General features: G+C 42.0%; 1 protein-coding gene across 11 annotated transcripts in view; it reads right to left on the bottom strand.

Annotated features, from left to right (window-relative positions):
- The window catches only part of SAMD12 (sterile alpha motif domain containing 12), a 248251-nt gene that overhangs the window by 155722 nt on the left and 70211 nt on the right, over positions 1–22318 (bottom strand). For 7 of the 11 annotated variants that reach the window (XR_006278676.1, XM_038392676.2, XM_038392672.2 and 4 more), the window contains one exon: positions 19670–19799. Coding sequence is in view for 9 of the 11 variants with exons in the window: in XM_038392676.2 (XP_038248604.1) it covers positions 19670–19799 (130 nt within the window). In the remaining 2 variants the exon portion in view is untranslated. Of the gene's footprint in view, positions 1–15812; positions 16015–19669; positions 19800–22318 lie in introns of those variants that run through there. The other 4 variants (XR_006278677.1, XM_038392679.2, XM_038392683.2 and 1 more) reach the window with 2 other exon arrangements.

The following is a 22318-nucleotide window of genomic DNA, read 5'->3' as shown; positions in this document are numbered from 1 at the left end:
TGAGATTTTGTTGAAGACAGGTGAAGTTCCTGAGGATTAAAAGGGAGACTACAGACCTTCAATACCTGGAAAATTGGTGGAAGAATTAATAAAGGAATGAACGCTAAGCTCCTTGAGAAATATAAATTGATAAAAGGTAGAGTTAATGAAAAACAGATCACGCTTGTCTTAAAGTATTTGATAGGATAAAAAGATTAGAGGGTAAAGGAAACACTGCACACAGTAGCTCTAGAGTTTACTAAGACATTTGATATGGTTCTCCATGACATACTCACAGGAGAACTGAAGACATGTGGATTAAGTTAAGGAATATAAATAAAACAACATTGAGTGTCAAGGTAGAAGAAAGTGTTGGGTGAGTCTTAAGTGAGGCTGATATAAATTGGTATTGTCATTAAACATAAGGAGAATACAGTTAATCAGATTTATGAAGAACCTTAACCTGAAAGGATCACAGATCTTTGCAGATTAGATTACGAGACAACAGAGTCTCCAACTCAAAGAAACTGACTGAAATAAATAAAATGGGATTCAACTAAAAATGCAGAAATGGTTAGTGTGGCTTGGAAGGGGCTACGCAACTTGATAGGAAAGCAATGATTGAGGATGGGGCCTCACTGGACAGGAGCAGGCAGGGCTGGTATAAAGTCAAAGTTTGTAACAGGAAGGGGCTGCAAAGGGAAGAGCAGGACTATCAAGTACTACGACTATGATTTATGAGTTTATACATGGCAAATGGGGGCGGCATTGCCAAATCTATACTGAGGGCCAGAGGTGCTGACTGTGATTTCCCTGGGGGTGCTGGACCCCCACTTGACTCCAGGTCCTGCCCCCCCATCCCGCCTCCTCTCCCCGCCCCCGTGCCTCCTGCACACCACTGAACAGCTGATCGTGGCAGGCAGAAGATGCTGGGAGGGAGGGGAAGGAGCTAATTGGCCATGCTGCCAGTTGGTGGTGAGTACCCACTTTTTTTTCCTATGGGTGCTCCAGCCCCAGAGCACCTATGGAGTCGGCACCTATGTTGATGGCTCTAGAGATGACAGCACAGGTAGAGTGGGACTGGCTTTTTGAATCCTTGAATTTGGAATTAAGAGATCTGAGACTAAACAATTTTGTGGCCATTACAATGGCTGAAATGATGGGCATACTTCTGGAATTGACCTGGTTAAGGGATGTACACCCAACTATGACAGTTATCCTAACAGAATCTTTATCTAGTATAATGGTAGAAAGGAAGCCTCAGAAAGCAGGAACGATTTAGGCTATGTCTACACTACAGCTTATGTCGGCAAAACTCATGTCACTCAACGGGGGATGAATAAACAGCCCCCCTGAGCAACATAAGATACACCAACATAAGCACCGGTGTGGACACTGCTATGTTGCTCACGGGGGCTGGAGTAGTTTAAGCGGATAGGAGAGAGCTCTCTCCTATCCGCTTAGAGTGGCTACATTAGGGAGCTTACAGTGGTGTAGCTGCATCGGTGCAGCTGCACTGCTGTAAACTCTAGTATAGCTGTGCCCTCTGTCGATGAAATATTATTCTTAACTACGGAGATAGTATAATTTGGTATACATATAGCAATAGCATGGATTCCAGCACAGTCAGGATGCCAAGCAACGAAATGGAAAATAAAACAGGGGGGAAAAAGCCTTAAAAATGAGGAGGTTGGAATACAGATCCCTCTAAGTAAACAGGACTTCAAATGTTTGGTTAAGAAAGAACTTAAGAAGGAATGGCAAGAACTATGGACCAAAGAGAAAAAAGGATGAAGGTTCTCTGAAATATGTCCTGAACTTTAGGATAATGGGATACTTAATAGCTATGTCAGAAGAAGAGAAGTAACTGTATTTAGAGTGCTAACAGATCACTGTCACCTGAATTGTAATTTATACTTACTAAACAGACACAGACGGGTTGTGCAACACCTGCAAAGCCCAAGAAAAAGTTAAGCATCTGCTGTGGCAATGCAGGGAGAATTACACAAATAGAAAGATCCTTTATGAAGGACTGAGATACCTCAAGGTGAAAGCCTATAGTCTGAAAGGATTGTGGATAGTACCAGGAATATGAGATAGCATTAAAAAAAATTATTTTGCCTTTTTAAGGATACAGGACTGGGTGAGAGGATGTAGATTTTTGCTTATGCAAAAATTGTGGCAGGTGGCAGTCATAGCCTCATATGCTGAGGCTGCTACACCAGAAAATGGACAGGAAAAGGAAGAAAGAAAAACAAGGGGCTGCAGTCGCTTTCTGGGCTTAGAGATGGAAAGGCAGCGGGAGAGGAAAAGCTCTGGGATCCTGGCCCTGAAGGAAGCAGAACCCTGATAGAGGTAAAGTAAGAAAAGGACAAGGGAAATGGTAGCAGACATTGGGATGGTACAGACTTTGGCTGCGGATTAAAGGGCCCCTGAGCCAGAACCCGGAGTCGTGACTGCGCTTGGTTCCCTTACCTGCCACTGGGGAAGTGGCATTGCCTTGAAATGGAGGACTGCTGGGAATGATACCTGGTCAGCCAGTCCAGTGAGACTTTGATACCCCAGAAGGAGAAAACTATAGTGACCTGGACGGAGGGCTGAGCCACAAAGAGGGAGCAATCAAGTCCAAAGAAAGAGAGACGGAGAGAGACAGGGCAAGCAACTGAGGAAGGGGCATCAGGCTCGACCAGAGCTAATCCCCATATGCAGACACAAGGAGTTGCCCAGCAGTGAGTAGAAAACCCCAGGAAAGTGCATTTATAAAGAATTAATTCCCCCTTGCCCCATGGCATCTGGGCACATTACATATGGAGGAATAAGTATATATAACTGCTTCTGTAAATTGAGATCGCCTTCTACTTTTCTCCTGCAGAAACACACATTTTAAAATAAAGAATTAGGAAAATTTAGCCATGGGCTAAATGACAAATAATTCCAGACCTGCAGGTAGCAGATAAAGAAATGAGTCATACATTCCAGTCTAAATAGTAGGACTCAATGCTACAGACAACACCTGCTACTCAGAATAACCTTCCTAACTTAGCTTATCTTGCTAAACATACACATAGTGATGAAATAGAGAAGAGTTAACCTCTGAGGTAACTGGGATCTAGACCATTTAAGACTTTGTAGAGAGTAACCAACACCTTGCACACACCTTACTCAAAAGTGAATTGGCCATTAGTCCAAGTGTCCGCTACTGTAATGTGGAATCAGAGTAATGGTGAGTCTAGTCAGACACGAATTGTGAATCAATTCCAAAGTAGGCCGGCAGGCTTCCTCAGCTGAGGGTGGTATTACAGATTCCATTTCTTCCACACCATGTATCCCCCTTTCAACCAGTATTATTTCCATCATACCCTGCCTCAGCCACTTGGTTTCATTTCCCTGACAATGGAGAAGCAAAGAAACCATTCACTCTGAGCCTGGTGAGGAGACATACAGAGAAGTAGCAACATATGAGTGATAGTGAAGCCAAAAGCTTCCAGAAACACTCTCATTGGCTCCCCTTTAACTGAACAAGAGGAGTGAAAAAAATGAAATCTTGAAGGATTCAACAGCAGAGGGGGAAAGAGCAGCTTCAAAATACCACCCTCTAGGATCTCTGAAAGGAAAGGGTAAAATCACTTTATAATCATCTGTTCCTTTCTGCCATGTCCCAAGTTGTTTCAAGTAATGTTGCGTGATTAATGATTATAAAGGTAGCTTAAAGATCAACTCTCAGGAAGGACATCTGACCTCTGCCCCATGGCCAGAGATGATTAAACATCACTGTGACCAATAATGTTCCTATGCTGACTCTAGGTCTAAAGCCCAACAGGTTGGGGTCCAAAGAATTGACAGGTATGGAGGTGTGTTTGGCCTGCCACCACTGTCTTACTCTATACCTACATTGCAAATAGATACCTGTGGCTGGCCCATGCCAGCTTACTTGGGCTAAGGGGCTATTCAATTGTGGTGTAGATGTTCAGGCTCAGGCTACAGCCCAAGCTCAGGGACCCTCCCACCTCACAGGGTCCTAGAGCCTGGGCTCCAGACTGAGTCCTAATGTCTACACAATTAAGCAGCCCCTTAGCTCTAGCCCCACAAGCCTAAGTCAGTTGCAGGTTTTTAAATGGCAGTGTAGACACACCCTCATGGACATTTCTCAAAAAAGGTTAGGTTAGAAGCAGGGCAATAATCGACATTAGAATGCTAATAACTGACATTCGAACATTCATTGCAAGAGATGATTTTTTGTGCATGAGCTGAACATAACATGTTTGAGGATTGATAACACCTCCCTAGCTAAAGTAAATCTTTTAACAAATGAAAGGCTCAGGCATTTCCCATTGGCTTACCTGTGGACTGGACCCATTCCCCCTCCCATCTGTTGAGACTGAATAGATCTCTCAATTGCACCTAGAGCATCATTCCCCCACTCATGATCTGCTTACTGATGATCCACTAGTAGAGATAGCTGGAAAATGGAAGGAAGGGGGTTCTGTGGGAAATTCAAATAAATTAAAAAAAAAAAAATCATTTCGCTGAAAAATTAAAAGTCGCAAATCTTTTTTTATTTGAAAATGCCACCGCAGTGCAGAATGGAGCTGTAGTTTGGCTGTCTTATGATCCCATTGTTCTCTTTAGGCTGGGCTTCCTGATCAGACTACATCTCCCACGAGACACCATGGTCTCCTCCCCTCTTCGTGAGGGGAAGTAGTACAGAATAGGAGTCCCGGACCACAGTGCATCATAGCAGATGTAGTCCAGGTGGGGAGCCCAGTCTATGAAAGTGAATGGGGGGAAGAGGCACAAACGTTTTGTGAAAAATTCCATTTAGTCAAGAACAGTTTCAACAGAAAATTTTCAACCAGACTTCCTGGCTAGTCACAAGGTGTTGGCTCTCCTCCCAGTTTCCAGCATCTAAATTACACTAAAATAAGATAAGGTTACATTACATACTTTCCTAATATTCCTCTTCCATGTAAAAAAAATAAAAAATAAAAAATAATTTAAAAAAAAAAGCTATAGTTGGCACAGATTATGCAAATAGCGCAGGTTGATGACCCAAGAGACAATCACTCTCTAATGTGTTCCACATTATGAAAAACTTTAAGCAGCCTCCAAATGGGTAACACAAAACAGAGGAAACTCTTTGGTCCCTCATGTTCCAACACTAGCATCATAGGCCCGGAGGGAATGCTGCAAATAAGACTGATCTTATCCAGGCAGTAAACTGAAAGCTCCTTTCAGAAAGAAACAGTGACTTTACCACCAGATGGAAGCATCGAATCAACAGCCCACCATACAGAACAGTTGCTCTGGCCAAGACTTCACGAATACAGCAGAGCAAATGCACAAACAAAGGACGAGGGAAGTTATGGTTTGACTTTTCACCACAGAGAAGGAGATGGATGTGTGGGTGTGTGGGGGGGGGATATTATACAGATATTGCTAAACTGAAGACACTTCTATGTAATCTCCACCAAACCAGAGGTGTTGACAGGGAGGAAAATGCTGTATTTGGGTGTATTAAGAGGCCTACCATGTGCAAAATGAGCCAGATAATTATTCAACAGAACTTGGCACTGGTGGGTTTTTTATCTGGAACACTGTCAGGTCTGAGTACAATGTGGGTTGGTTGGTTTGTTATTAAAACCACTCTCTGCTTCTCTCTTTCTCCTGTACATACCCAGAAGATTTTGTATTCCAAGACACATAAGAGAGCTACAACAGAGGAATGCAACAACAGCCACAGGTTTGGAAAAAATGAGAAATCCACGAGAAAAGATCAAAGGGACATGTCCAGCATAGAAACAGTTGTTTCTCTTTGTAGAAAATACAGCTTAAAAACCATTTAGCATAGACTGTGTCAGCATAAGATTCCACACACCCCTCCGCTAATGCACCTAAACTCTAACCTGGAATCTAGGTTTACACAGCCAAAGGGGTAGTGGAGATTTTGATGGGCACATCCCATTTGAAACTGGACTCAGACCACAAAAATGTCATATAATCATTTGGTATTAACAATGCTGTCATAACCAATCTGGGCCAGATTTGAACTGGCAACCCTACAGGGGAGATTTTATATCCACTCTCCTTCAGTTTTGTAATAGTCTAAAAATGATAGAAACCCAACCTGGCCCTCTTTCCTGACCTGTAGTTTCATGGAACTTACCCTCTCTCTGGGGACACAAGTACTCCTTGCGGCCCTCCTTTCCCAGCCAGGTCAATTACAAGAGGAAGTCTCAAGCTTTGGAGGGGAAAGACGGATGGTAGCAATAGGAGTTGCTCTGGTGGGGCCCTGAGATCCCTGAAGCCCTATGTTGTCTGGGCCTACACTGCACAACTTGGCCTTGTTGTCACATGAAAATTGAATTTGATTTGCTGATTGTTTGTCCTTATTTCTTCCCTCACAGTCCCTCTGCTGTTGGCCTCTTTCTCTCTACCCTCCATGTTTCTCTCTACCCTTCTACCAATCCTTTCCTTCCTCCTCACTGCTTTTCTCAACATGTTCCTCACACTTTTCCTTATATTAACTCATCTCTTCCCTACCATTCCCCTCAATCCCTCCCTCTACCCCATTCAAAACACCTAATTGCATTCACTTTGGATGCATATTAAAAACACTCTCAGGACACTCAAACATTCAACTCATTCTCCTGTATCTGTGACCACTGTAGCTTTTCCCCCATAATGTTCCCCTCCCCCACCCCGTTCTCTTAGGTCATGTGTGCATGTAGAAGAACAGAGTCTCTGGGGTCCCTGATACTTCCAGCTCCTGCTACCTTAATGGTCTCTAGGGCAGGAATCATTTCTATTTTTAACGCATAGAAAGAACTTAGCACATTTTGGGTGCTTAATAAATAATCTTGTTAAGAAGAAGGCAGAATCCAATCATCAGTCTCAAGGTCAAAAGAAGAAGCAAGGGATTTAATTTGCAGCAAAAACATATGAGGTTAAATGGGGGAGAAAATGTGTAAGACCAGTTTGGCTACATAACAAGCTAGCAAGGGATTTTGTAGAATTGATGTTACTAAAGCTACTCAGACTGCATATAACACTCATCTATTAGAAAAGATACACAGATAATGGAAGTCAATCCTTGCCAGAGTGAAGGTGATAGAAGTAGGGGGGAAGTTTACAAATGACCCAGTAATGGTCAAATAGTATGGAGAAGCTCAGACAGCAGGGTACAGGGTGATTTGAATATGCAGGTAGATCAGTCCCAAACAAATATGTGAATTAGGACTGTCAGGCGATTAAAAAAATTAATTACAATTAATTGCATTGTTAAATAATAGAATACCATTTATTTAAATATATTTTTGGATTTTTTCTATACTTTCAAATATGTTTATTTCAATTACACCACAGAATACAAAGTGTACAATGCTTACTTTATTTTTGATTACAAGTATTTGAACTGTAAAAAAACCGAGATAGTATTTTTCAATTCACCTAATACAAGTACTGTAGTGCAATCTCTTTATCATGAAAGTTGAACTTACAAATGTAGAATTATGTACCACAAAACTGCATTCAAAAACAAAACAATATAGAAGTTTAGAGCTTGTAAATCCACCCAGCCCTACTTCTTGTTCAGCCAATTGTTCAAACAAGTTTGTTTACTTTTGCAGGAGGTAATGCTGCCTGCTTCTTCTTTACAATGTCACCTGAAAGTGAGAACAGGCATGGCACTGTTGTAGCTGGCACTGCAAGATATTTATGTGCCAGATGTGCTAAAGATTTATATATCCCTTCATGCTTCAACCACCATTTCAGGGGACATGCATCTATGCTGACGATGGGTTCTGCTTGATAACGATTGATCGAAGACAGTGTGGACCAATGCATGTTCATTTTCATTATCTGAGTCAGATGCCACCAGCAGAAGGATGATTTTCTTTTTCGGTGGTTCGGGTTCTGTATTTTCCTCATCAGAGTGTTGCTTTTTTAAGACTTCTGAAAGCATGCTCCACACCTCTTCCCTCTCAGGTTTTGGAAAGCACTTCAGATTCTAAAACTTGGGTTGAGTGCTGTAGCTGTCTTTAGAAATCTCATATTGGTACCTTCTTTGCATTTTGTGAAATCTGCAGTGAAGTGTTCTTAAAATGAACAAGATGCTGGGTCATCAACCGAGACTGCTATAACATGAAATATATGGCAGAATGCAGGTAACACAGGACACACAATTCTCCCCCAAGAAGCTCAGTCACAAATTTAATTAACACATTTTTTTAAACGAACATCATTAGCATGGAAACATGTCCTCTGGAATGATGGTCGAAGCATGAAGAGGCAAATGAATCTTTAGCTCATCTGGCTCATAAATATCTTGCAATGCCAGCTACAAAAGTGCCATGCAAAAGCCTGTTCTCACTTTCAGGTGACACTGTGAATAAGAACCTGGCAGCAATATAAACAAACTTGTTTGTCTTCATGATTGACTGAACAAGAAGTAGGACTGAGTGGACTTGTAGGCTCTGAAGTTTTACATTGTTTTAATGTTGAGCGCTTTCACAATAAAGTGATTACACTACAGTATCTGTATGAGGTGAACTGAAAAAAAACTTTCTTTGATCATTTTTGCAGTGCAAATATTTCTAATAAAAATATAAAGTGAACACTGTACACTTTGTATTCTGTGTGTAATTGAAATTGATATATTTGAAAATGTAGAAAAACATCCAAAAATATTTAACACATTTAAATTGGTTTTCTACTGTTTAACAATGTGATTAAAATGGAGATTAATCATGATTAATTTTTTTTTTTAGGTAATCACATGAGTTAACTGCTATTAATCAAACAGCACGAATATGAACAGGAATCTCTTTTTATCCTATCTGGGTCTTAATGATACCTGGCTCTTACACACATCTTTCATCTATGTGACACTTTCTCAAGATGTCCAGAACTGCGAGTCACCTTCTTAACCCTCTGCCTCAGTAAGAGAGAAACTTGCTGCGGCTAAACTGTGTCTCTGTTCCCTGACACTGCAGTCTGTTAGTCAGTCCAATCAACCCTTGGAAACCCTACCAGTCCCTTCCTTGCCTTGCAGGTAACTCTTGGTGCCCCCAGTTCGCAGACCCCCTGGAAGAGCGTGCCTCTGCAGCATCCAGTCCCTGTCACTGGTTGCCCACAGAAATACGAACTCTGCTGACTCCAGAGAGATAGAATATACATCAAATCATTGGCTTCACTGAGAATGCACCCCTCACTGTAGTAGAATATCACTGAGATGAAATTAAAATAAAACAAGAATAAGTTTATTAATAAAAGAACAGAGACTTAAGTGATACTGAGCAGAGATAAATAGAAACAGAAAATAGTTACAAGTAAAATAAAAGAACAACATGCTTCTAAAAGTCTACATGTAACCTTAGCAGGCTCCAAGTCTTCTGTAACTCTTGTTGTTTGAGATGCGTTGCTCATGTCCATTCCATGTTAGGTGTGTGTGCACCACATGCAAATTGCTGGAGATTTTCCCCTCAGTGGTATCCTAGTGGGCTCATGTACTGGTATGAGGGGCACTGCTAGCCACGCTCCCTCTCAGTTCCTTCCTCCTGCCAGGTAACTCCGACAGAGGGGCAGCAGGGTGAGTCATGGAATGGACATGAACACCGCATCTCAAACAGCAGCAGCTACGGAAGGTCAGTAACAGTTTTTTCTTCTTCATGTGTTTGCTCACGTCCACTCCATGTTAGATAACTCACAAGCAATACCTTAGAAGGTGGGCTCGGAGTTCATGGACATGAAAAGATAATGGAGCAAATAACTAAGCAATCAATTTGCAAATACCTAGAAGATAAGTAACAATCAGCATGGATTTGTAAAGGACAAATTGCGTCAAACCAACTGAATAGCTTTCTTTGACAGGAAAACTAGTCTTGTGGATGGGGAAAAGCGGTGGATGTGGTATATCTTGAATTTCATAAAGCTTTTGATACGGTCTCACATAACCTTCTCATAAACAAACTAGGGGAATACAACCTAGATGGAGCTACTATAAGGAGGGTGCATAACTGGTTGGAAAACTGTTTTCAGAAAGTTGTTAGTGGTTCACAGGCAAACTAGAAGGGCATATTAAGTGGGGTCCTGTGGGGGATCAGTTCTGGGTCCAGTTCTGTTCTGTTCCCTAAATCAATGATTTAGATAAGGTATAGAGAGTACACTTATAAAGTGTGCAGACGATATCAAGATGGGAGGGGTTGCAAGTGTTTTGGAGGATAGGATTAAAATTCTATCAGATTTAAATGATCTGGACAAAACTGTAGAAATGGGTCTGAAGTAAACAGAATAAAATTCAATAAGGACAAATGCAAAATATTCCACTTAGGAAGGAAAACTCAGTGGCATACATACAAAATGGGAAATGACTGCCTACAAAGGAGTACAGCGGAAAGGGAATCTAGGGTCATAGTGGATCACAAGCTAAATATGAGTCAACAGTGTCACACTCACAAAAAAAAAAGCAAACATCATTCTGGGATGTATGACCAGGAGTGTTGTAAGCAAGACAAAAGAAGTAATTCTTCTGCTCTACTCTGTGCTGATTAGGCCTCAACTGGAGCATTTTGTCCAGTTCTGGGCATCACATTTCAGGAAAGATGTGGACAAATTGGAGAAAGTCCAGAGAAGAGCAACAAAAGGGTCTAGAAAACATGACCTATGAAGGAAGATTGAAAAAATTGGGTTTGTTTAGTCTGGAGAAGAGAAGACTGGGAGGGGACATAACAGTTTTCAAGCACATAAAAGGTTGTTATAAAGGAAGAGGGAGAAAAACTGGTGGTCTTAATTTCTGAGGATAGGACAAGAAGCAATGGGCTTAAATTGCAGCAAGAGCAATTTCAGTTGGACATTAGGAAAAACTTAAGTGTCAGGGTGGTTAAGCACTGGAACAAGTTGCTTAGGGAGGTTGTGGAATCTCCATCATTAGAGATTTTTAAGAGCAGGTTAGACAAACACCTGTCAGGCATGGTCTAGATAATACTTCTTCCTGCCACGAGCACAGGGGACTGAACTAGATGACCTCTTGGAGGTCCCTTCCAGTCCTACAATTATATGATTCTATGCTGACTGAAACACTACTCTTCAGAACCTGGCACTGTCTTGAATCTGTTGGGTGATGGCATAGTGGGATGTGAAGGTATGCACCAATGACCAAGTTGCAGCCCTGCAGATGTCTCGGATTGGCACTTGAGGAATGCTGCTGAAGAGGCCTGAGCTCTCATGGAATGAGCAGTTAGGATGGGTGATAGCGGGACATTTGTCTGGTCATAGCAAGCTCAAATACACGTGGTTATCCAGGATGAGATCCTCTGGGTTGATGCTGGATGCCCTTTCATCTTTTCTGCTATTGCTACGAAGAGTTGCGTGGATTTGTGAAATGGTTTAGTCTTCTCAATATAGAAAGCAAGGGCACGCCTAACATCCAATGAGTGAAACTGCCACTCCTCAAGTTCCTCTGAGGCTTCAGAAAGACTGGGAGGAAAATAGCCTGTTTGTTAGGGAATTGCGAAGCCACCTTTGGAAGGAAGGCCAGGTGGGGGTGCAGTTGGACTTTGACCTTGAAGAATAGCATGTATAGTAGTTCTGATGTAAAGACCCTGATTTCAAAGACACCTCTGCTGAGGTGATCGCCACCAGAAAGAGGACCTTCCAAGAGAGAAGTAGAGGGCATGACACTAGCGGTTAGAGCAGAAGGCCCATGAGCTTTGACAGGACTAGGTTTAAGTTCTGTGGAGGGATTGGCTCATGGACCTGAGGGTAGAGTCTCTCTAGACACTTGAGTAATCAGACCATCATCTCATAGGAGAACACTGAGCTGCTGTTCACTGGCAGGTGGAAGCCTGAGATTGCTGCTAAGTGCACCTTGATGGATACAAGGGCAAGACCTTGCTACTTTAGATGAAGCAAGTAGTCCAAGATAGCCTGCAGGGAAGAATGAACCAGAAAGAGACCTCACTGAGATGCCCATATCGAGAAGCGTTTCCATTTGGCCAGGTAGGTAGCCCTAGTGGACAGTTTCCTACTACCTAGCAAGACCTGTCGAACTTGCTCTGAACAGGCCTGCTCCTTTGGGTTCAGCCATGTAACATTCATGCCGTCAGGTGAAGGGAGGTGAGGTTTGGGGGAGCAACTGGCCATGATCTTGTGAGATCAGGTCTGGATGGCGCAGAAGAGGGGATGTTACTGAGATTCAGTAGTGTGCCAAAACAGTGTAGGTGTGGCAACGCCAGGGCTATAAGAATAACTCTTGCTTTGTCCCACTTGATTTTCAGGTGACCTTGTGAACGAGAGGGACAGAAGGAAAAAACGTAAAGCAGGGGCCCTGACTATGGGAGCAGGAAGGAGTCAGAGAGGGAGCCCGGACTGTGCCTTGTGCAGCGAGCAAAACTGATGGCAACTTCCTGAGCTGTTCGGGGGTGAACAGGTCTACCCGAGGAGACCCGCCACCTTTGGAAGATGAACCTGATGATTTCCGGGTGAAGGGACAACTCTTGGTGAGAGGAAGAGGACCTGCTGCGGTGATCCATCATTGCATTCCAGGCTCCTGGAAGATGTGATGCCTCCAGGTGGATGGAATGCTTCTTCCTGAAGTCCCATAGATGGATGGCTTCCTGAAATAGGGCAGAGGATTGAGCACCTCCTTGTTTGTTGATATGGAACATGGCAACAGTATTGTCTATGAGAAGTTGCACCACCTTGCCTGAGATCTGAGGGAGGAACACTTGGTAGGATAAGCCAACAGCCATGAGTTCCCTAACATTTATGTGCAGGGATAGTTTTTCTTGGGACCATAAGCCCAGAGTCTTGAGGCAGTCAAGGTGAGCTCCCCAAGCAAGGTCTGATGCATCCAAGACTAGGGACACTGATGGCCATAGAGCAACAATGGGTAACCCCATCATTACCGACCTTGAGTCCTTCCACCAGTCCAGGGATGCGAGGTCCAAGGAAGAAACAGTGAGCACCAAGTCCAAGTGGTGTTTGTTTGAGGAGTAAATCGGTGCTAAGCACAGCTGTAGGGGCCTGAGACACAGCCTTGCATGCTGAACCATGTAAGTACATGCGGCCATGTGCCTCAGAAATTTGAGGCAAACTCAGGCAGTTGTAATTGGGTGTACCTTGATCTTGGGTATCAGGTCTGACATGGTCTCAGTTCTGGAAGGAACGCTCTGGCCTGGGTCAAGTCGAGCATTGCCCCAATAAATTCTATTCTCTGAACTGACACAAGAGTTGACTTTTCTCGTTTATCAACAAGTCCAGTGCCCATGAGGTGGCTTGGACCATTCTGATGCTGTTGTGCACAGGAGTTTCTTACTGACCTTTGATCAGCCAGCCAGTCATTGAGGTACGGGTAGACCTGGACTCCTCGCCATCTGAGGAAGGCCATTACTACCACCATTTGCCGCCACAGACTTTGTGAAAACCTGAGGGGTTGAAAGGACAAGCGGTGAACTGGTGGTAGCATTGATTCACAATAAATCTGAGAAATCTTCTGTGCCCATGGAAGACAGAAATGTGAAAGTATGCGTCCTTTAAGTCAAGGGCAGCATATCAGTCCCTGGATCCAGGGAGGTAATGAGGAAGGCCAGGGAGACCATGTGGAACCTCAGTTTCTTGAGATATATGTTGAGTTGACACAGGTCAAGAATGGGCCAGAGGCCCCTCTTGGCTTTCAAGATTAAGAAATATCAGGAGTAGACCCCTTCTCCTCTCAAGTCTTCAGGAACCTCTTCCATTGTCCCCATGGGCAAGGAGTTGCTCATGAGAAAAGAGTTCCTGAAGAGGGATAGGGATGACGGGTGAGAGGGAGGGGTGAATAAAGACTGAAGGGTATAGCCCATTTTCACTGTACTTAGCACTCAGCAGTCTGATGTTATGTGGGACGGTTCAAAAATAAAAGAGTCGGGATCTGAAGCAGGAACTGGTACAGCATCCTCAGTTACATCTACAAAGGTCTGCTTGGGCCCATCGGACTACCTATGAGACCACAGCTGGGAGGTTGAGGTGGATGGGAGTGGCCGGCACCATTTGTAACCTCTTCTTTTCCTTTTGTAGAGCTCCTGTATCGGAGGCAGCATCGAGAAATTAGGTAGTTATAGGGGCCTGAAGTGCTTCCTGGAAGCAGATGAAGCTGAGAGGCCCAATGTCCTGAGGGTAGGCTCTAGAATTCTTCAGGCCATGAAACTTTGTTTCTGTCTACTCTGAAAACAGGGAGAAGCTTTCAAAGAGAAGGTCCTGGATGGATTGTTGGACCTTGTGAGGAAGTCCTGAGGACTGGAGCCAAGAAAAACACCTCATGGTGACAGCAGAGGCCATGGTCCTCGCTGCTGCATCGGCTGCATCCAGAGCTGCCTGGAGAGGTGTCCTGGCCATATCCTTACCCTCCTCCTAGAGGGCAGCAAATTCTTGACTCAAATCTTGAGGCAGAGAGTCTTTGAACTTGTCCAAGGAGTTCCACAGATTGTAAACGTATCCCACCACCAAAGTTTGCTGATTGGAGATACACAGTTAAAGGTTACCCATTGAATTCAGGGTTTTTTTTAATCTTTTTGTTTGGGGGTAGCACTTACCTGGCCCTGCCTGTTCCTCTTGTTGGCAGCCGACACAATAAGGGACCCTGAAGGGAAGGGTGCGAGTACAGGTACTTGAACCCACTTGCTGGCACATATTTTTTTCTGCCCTCTTTGAGGTGTGGGATGGAGAAGAAGGAGTTTGCCAGAGGGTCTTGACCAGACCCATTACAGCCTCATTAATGGGTAAGGCCACTTTGAAGGGAGCTGTGCAGCCAGAATGTCAATTAGGCTGTGGGATGTTTCCTTAAGTGCCTCAATCTCCAGCCTCAGGTTAGCTGCTATCCACTTCAGAAGGTCTTGATGGGCCCTGAAGTAGTCCAGCAGAAGCGAGCTACTGGTCCCCAAGATGGCCTCATTTAAGGAGGAGGGATAGTTGCCGATGGGCCTGGTGCCCGCCCCAGTGAGCAGGGCTGGGGGTGATATAGCCAGACGGGAGAAGCTGCCGGCGTGGAGTGCTGGCTCCTGGGATTGGCGGCCCCACGTTCTGCTCCTTTCATCACTGTGGTTCCCAGGAGAGCCCTGCAGTTCCATGGATTCCAATTTATATCCGTGGATATCCGCATCCATGGATATAAATTTATATCTGCACAAGGCTCTACCGAACATCTACACCACAATTAAACAGCTCCTTAGCCCAAGCCCCACAAGCCTAAGTCAGCTGGTACAGGTCAGCAGGTGTCTAACTTCAGTTTAGACATATCTTAAGTGTCTTGCCCAAGCTCATAAGTGAAGTCTAAAGCAGAGCTGGGCATTCTCTGAATTCCAGTGTAGTACCTTAACCAGAAGACCACCCTTCCAGAAATGTGTTACTTAATTTGGGATCACATGGATATGATAAACCCCTCACATTTGGCAGTCAAGTAGACAAGTTAAATCTGCTCATATTCTAGAACCAGATTTGTATGTGTATTTTACGATAGCGGAAGGCAGCATAGAGGATTTAACACCAGCCTCTATTTAATATTACAGAATTAGACAGAGTTTAAGAGATGATTTGCAGCAGGTACATTTTTGCACATATGAATATGTTCCAGTCTCTAAAAATATTATTATATTGACTCCTGTTCATTTCTTCTTTACAACCTTAATTAAAAAAAAAAGGCTTGTGTCTTTTCAAGTGCCTCCTAATCAAATTATTTCACTTGGGCTTACGTGCCTCTTGTGTATTACTTTGACAGAATGAGGTTTGTTTAATGATCATAGCATTAAAGATTCTTGTTCCGAAGAGAGACATTAGCATACTTCAGGGGCTCTGTGTAAAAAACAAGAGATGATGGAAGGTTTCTTAAAAATATAAAACACATTAACAAGCAGTTATTTAGGCATATTCCTTATTATGCTGCCACTAGGCTGATAGGTTTTCCCAAGGATAGTTGTTCTTTATTCACCCTGGACCCAGTTCTGCTCCCTTTAAAGTCAATGCAAGCCAAAACTCCTACTGTCTTCAGTCGTGTAGGTTCAGGCTCTGTAACAGAAGGGTAACAATAAGAAAAGTCCCTCCTCACAGTATTTAAATGTATGCTGTCAGGCCATTTTATAAAAACAATGGCTTGCTCCTCCATGGCCCTGCACCTTGTGTTGTGATTTACATCAATGTGAAGTGGGTGTAAAAGGCTACCCAATCAGAACAGCAGCATTTTACATTCCCTGTACCCTGGTGTAAATGACAACACAGGTGCTAGACAGTGGAGAGTCAGGCCCAAGGTTTTATAAAATCTGCAATTAATGTGTTCCCATGTAAATGTGTAAGTACAATAAAGACAGTTTTTGTTTGCATTTCAACATCGCCAGGGAGTGCTTGCACCAGAAAAAAGGCAGCAATAAGTAGAGAAAATAGAACATAAAAATAAAGTGGTCAAAGTGTAACTGACCACATCTTTATAATCTTTATATATATTATATCTTAATATGTTTTATTATTTTTAAACTATACCTATACATAACCATATATATACAAATATACATTGATGAACATGCCCATATTATGGGGGACTGGTAGCAACTCCATAGATAAGGCTCAGTTGGGATTTGTACTTGGAGGTCCCCAATCTGGCATTGTAACACTCCAGAAAACAACTGAATTTTCCATGTAACATTTTAGAAAATTAATTACCAACTTTTGCAGAGAAAAACTTTCAAATGCCTCCAGTGAAATTTTGCTTTGACAGTCATTATTCACCCCTCTTTTTCGGGGGTTAGGGAGCAGCATACTGGGGGCAGGGAGAACATAACATAATAATGGCCATACTGGGTCAGACCAGTATCCTGCCTTCGACAGTGACCAATGCCAGGTGCCCCAGAGGGAATGAACAGAGGAGGTAATCATCAAGTGATCCATTTTCTATCACTCATTCCCAGCTTCTGGCAAGCAGAGGCTAGGAACACCATCCTTCCCCATCCTGGCTAATAGTCATTGATGGACCTATCCTCTATGAATTTATCTAGTTCTTTTTTGAACCCTGTTATAGTCTTGGCTTTCAAAACATTCTCTGGCAAAGAGTTCCACAGGTTGACTGTGCATTGTGTGAAGAAATACTTAATTTTGTTTGTTTAAAACTTGTTGCCTATTAATTTGGTGACCCCTAGTTCTTGTGTTATGAGAAGGAGTAAATACCACTTTCTTATTTACTTTCTCTACACCAGTTGTGATTTTATAGACATCATATCCCCCCCTTAGTTGTCTCTTTTCCAAGCTCAAAAATCCCAGTCTTTCTAATCTCTCCTCATAGGAAGCTGTTCCATATCCCTAATCATTTTTGTTCAGGGCAATCTTTTCCAATTCCAATATATCTTTTTCGTTCAGGGGCGACCACATCTGCATGCAGTACTCAAGATGTGGGCATACCATGGATTTAAATAGAGGCAATATGATATTTTCTGTCTTGTCTTATTTTCTTATCTTGTCTGTCCTATTTTCTGTCTTAGGGAGGTAGGTGTTTCCCTAGCTAATCAACCACAGTCCCTACAAAGTCCATATTTCACATACACATTTTTATAACTTCTCTCATACAAGCAAATTTCAAAATGTTACAATTAAACACATCGTTATTTCCTTTATTCTTCATAGTCGAATAGTTGTCCATTGAATACAACCAAGGGAACTGCTTAGAGACATCAGCTACTTCCGTTTACTGAAGTTACAGGAGGCATCTGCCTCTAGTGGAGTTGCAAGCTCCCAGTCTCTAACAACTTGACTGCAACCATCCTGTCCTAATACATTTAAGTAACAAGGAGATCAGAAGAGGTAAAAATTGAAGCCCAAATTGTCAAAACTTGCAGTTCTGCTAAGGAGGCAGCTGCTTTCTGTCAAACTGCTCTGGTTCATTAGAGATCAGTCACTCTCAGATGGACTTCAGAGAGTCTGTGGGACTCTGACTCAGCTGCTGATCTTTAAAATTGGTTGGATGGACAAAGCAGGAGACAGAGAGGTCGCCAGCAGGGCTGAGTAGTAAAGTTCCTGGCTATCTCCCTGGCTGTCCCCCTTAGTCCCCACCCTTGCTGCAAAGCCCAGTCCTTGGTCCCATGGACCCAATCAAGTCACATGCCCTAACCCAACTCAAATTGAATAATTTTTATTAACATTCATTTTAATGATCATTTATTACTTTTAAATTGATCAAAAATCATAAAAATAAACAATCTTTGGGGGGGAAAAAAGCATAAAAGCAGTCAGTTTCACTTTAAAATTGCAGTGCTTTTGGTGCCTAGGAACTTGCTCATCTCAGAAAACTATTTGGAGAATTGTCCCTGAAAAACTTCTAAAATATGGACAATAGAGATGGCTGAAAATTTTCTGATGGAATAGTTTTCAGTTTTAAGTACCAGTTACCAAACTAATTAGAAAACCAATTACCAAGCCAACAATTACCAATTAAAATACCTGTCACAGGGTGTACAGATCCCATGCTGTATCAGCCTAAAGGGTTCCTGGGGAAACTGACTGCCTACTCAGCTGGGGCTGATTGGGAGACTCACAATAGTTGCAGAGATAAAACAACTGCAGAGCAGAAGAATGGGGTGGGTGTCAATGAGGCTGAGGAATCACAGAGAGCAGGTGCCTTTGACAACAGGAAAGCTGCCCACGAAACTGGGTGACCACAGGGTGTAACTCAGAGGCATGATAGAAAGTAGGCCAGGGAAACTATAAGAGGTTTGGAAAGCTTGGAGCCAGCCATTTTGTACAGGGTCGTTGGCCTAAAACCCAGGTGCGCAGGCCTGGATTTCCCTACCAAACCCAGCAAAGGGGCTTATTAAGGCCTTGAACAATTGAGCCATACCCAAAGGGCCCAGGGAGTGTGTACCCCTCATCTAGGGCCACAGAGTCCAATACTTTAGGAATCCAAACATGCAAGGGGGCAAAAGACAACCAGTGACTTGGTCAATGGGCTGCGGCCATACCAAGGAATTGACAAGCAGGCTAGAAGGTGGGCAACCCATCAAAGAGGAACGGAAATTAAGGCAGAGTTTCCCTGTCACCCAACCTCACCACAAGGTGGTGCCAAAGATGGAAGATGACCACCATATACCAATTCCAAAGCCAGTTTATAAAATTTTTGAAAAGTTGTGATTTAGAACATAAAACTCAAACATTTCAACTATTATATCATAGCATGATGTAACATAATATAATAGTCCAAATGTTTTGACTTTGCTGCATTATAATATATATCATAAATTGAGTATATAAGAAACATTTCAGCCATATTGAAATAACACTTTTCAATAAGGTTGAAATGAAGTTTCACAATTTTGCTCATGGAATATTTTGAAATTTATAGACTTCACTCTGATTTGCAAACATTTTTCAAAATGTCCTGCAGAATTAGAATTCCAGATTTCAATCAGTTCCAGTTGACAAGTGTGTGGATTGACAGTCTAGCAAGATCCAGTTCTTAGAGTATATATACACTCATCCCCATCTTTCCTTTTCCTCATTGAATTATCCCTTCTGAGCTATGGAGGACAATCAGCTCACTAAGGTTGATGCAAGTTGGTGTATTCTGCTGCAAATTTACAACTAACTACCAAAGGACCTTACTGTATACTTGTATCTATTTAAGGGCAGTGTTAAAAGCAATTTAACAAAAAAAGTGAAATATTTCTGATACTGCATACTTTACCCGTTATGTCATGCTGTTTGAATGACTCACTGTAGATTTGATACTGATTAGGGCAGTGTTTCTTCAACCACTTGCAGACATCTTGCTGGGTCCACAGAGCTACTGGTTTTGTCAGTTTCACAGTACCAGACTGGAAAGACAGAACAGGAAAAGAAAAGAAATGGTATTTAGCCCTACATATCACATTTGATTCTAATGTAATTCATATAATGTAGCAAAATAATTCTATTTGGGAGCCTGCCTTAGTGGCAAAAGTGCAAGGGATATGAGGATCAATTATTCAAGTTTACATGGAAGGATCATATCTAGTGCAAGATTTTCTGCATGTTCCTTGTATCACATAAGTCTAACACTTTCTCTTACCTGTTCAGAATCTAACCTGTATAAATAATTAAGTCATAAAGGACCAGATTCTGCCACTTTTCCATAATGATTACCATAAAAGGTCAGCACTTACCCAGCACTTACCCACCGAGATCCTCAATAGTTACAGCTATAGTTAAATATTAACTTTTTAATGGTGACTAGTGTATACACTTTGATACTAAATACTACTTAGTGTAGATTTCATTATTTTGTATTCAATATGATAAGTCACTGGATGAGCAATTTTCACGGACTCAGGCCAATGTTCTTAATTTTCACATGATCCTACTCTTGACAGAAGACAACTTATTAAAGAGGATGTCAAGATGTTACAGGTCCTGGCTCTCTTTCTCCCAGCCAACTCTGCATAGAGTATGCCTCTTGGCTTAGCTAATGCTCTAGATTACAAAATACACCTCTTCCTTTGAAGGAGGGAGTGAACTCTGAACCAACAGACCATTCATTTCCCTTTGTCCAGATAGATGGATCAGAGTCAAAGTGATATTTTATTCATAAAAGTGATTGCTCAACTGGCTTAATGGGGCTTCAGATTTATTGGGTCCATACCAAGTTTGCTATATTTATAAGTAAAAAGTGGTATGGCTTATTAGTTAAATCCATCGGTCCATTAAACTCAACCAGGGCTTCTAATGTCAAGCTAAAAGAAAAGGAGTACTTGTGGCACCTTAGAAACTAAAATTTATTTGAGCAATTTGTTAGTCTCTAAGGTGCCACAAATACTCCTTTTCTTTTTGCGGATACAGACTAACACAGCTGCTACTCTGAAACCCGTCATAATGTCAAGCTGTTTTTTTTTTTTTTAACCTTCATGACCCCCTGTACAACTTCCTGTGCCAATGAGGGCAGAGTTTGGGGATAATTGGGTTGCACTGGTTTAACAGAGAACAGAATTTGGCTTGCAGAATATCTGGTATTAATGGTGAGAACCCAACTTGAATTTCAGGTCCCAGGCTGAGTTCACACAGCTGAAAGCTAGGAAAAATAATAATTTTACTTGTAAATTAAACAAATGTAATATGTAGTTAGTGAGACACAATAAACCCCACAATGAGTTTTACATAATCACTTGCACAGCAGAACCACACGTTAATATAGATCAATTTCACAGACTATTTTTGGATTATTATATGCAGTTATTCCTACATAAAGACAGGAAGAAACATGAAAAGAAACACAAAGAAAATAAAATGATTCATGTATCTAGTACATGAACTTAAAAAAATATATAACAAAATTGCAGGATTATGATCAGGCCTATGAACCAGAATAAGATGTACTGGTGTAACAGCAACCACAAGAGGTGGGTTTGCTACTTTAACTATATGAGTATGATTAAACCAGCAGTGCTTTCTAGTGTGAACAAAGACAAAACCAATCTATGAATAACAGATCATACCTCACGCTAGGTGTTAACACTGATTCTCATCGGCTGTTTCAATTTAGTTTGGAGCTCATACTAACATGCATTCCTTGCTTTGTGTATATTATTTAGCTCTGTCAGCACAATCCACTGCCCCAACCCCCTGATAATATTTCTGTCTCTTTCAAGATTTTCTCTCCTCCATCCTTCTCTCCCAAAGCATATCTATGCTACACTGGGTTGGAATTTAACTAAGTATTGCTATCAGTTAAAATTGTCACGTACTTGTAAAAAAAGAGTTAATGTTCTGGATATATTTCTGCAAAACTGGTTTCTCTTAAGCTAAAATGAATTACTGAGTTCACATTTTATACATAGGTAAACCCCAAACCTTCTGGGTTACATCCTCTGCAGTGTAACAATATGGTTGAAACATATTTAATTCAACCACAATAAATACTGGATATATTATTCCCAGGCCAAACTATTTCTTTTTATATAGAATAATTTGGGTTCAAGAAGGGAAGATTCAGCACGACAATGATTTTAAAATGTCCTGCAAAAGAGAGTCTAGAGAATTATTAAAGTGTTCTCTTAAAGATTTCATATTTTCTACAACCCATGGCAACAGTGGCCTGTATTCACTATGTCAAGGAGAGTGAACACGTACAAATTTGCAACTACTTAGCAGTAAATATTTCACACTGGCTAATGTCAAAGTGATTTTGAACTAACATGGGATAAAAGTCTCTGCTAGTGCCAATGCAGCTGCACCCATTCACACCTGCAAAGAACTGAATCTACAGAATGAAGATCACTTTGCAATATATCCTCATTTGCGCTGCACCTCTTTTCACTTACATATTCTCCATCTCCTTTTGGTTTTACACTAGTAGACTGAA

The sequence above is a fragment of the Dermochelys coriacea genome, chromosome 2 (genome assembly GCF_009764565.3).
Source record: "Dermochelys coriacea isolate rDerCor1 chromosome 2, rDerCor1.pri.v4, whole genome shotgun sequence".
Taxonomy (NCBI): Eukaryota; Metazoa; Chordata; order Testudines; family Dermochelyidae; genus Dermochelys; species Dermochelys coriacea.
The sequence above is the reverse complement of the archived record's forward strand: the minus strand, read 5'-3'. Positions and strand labels throughout refer to the sequence as shown.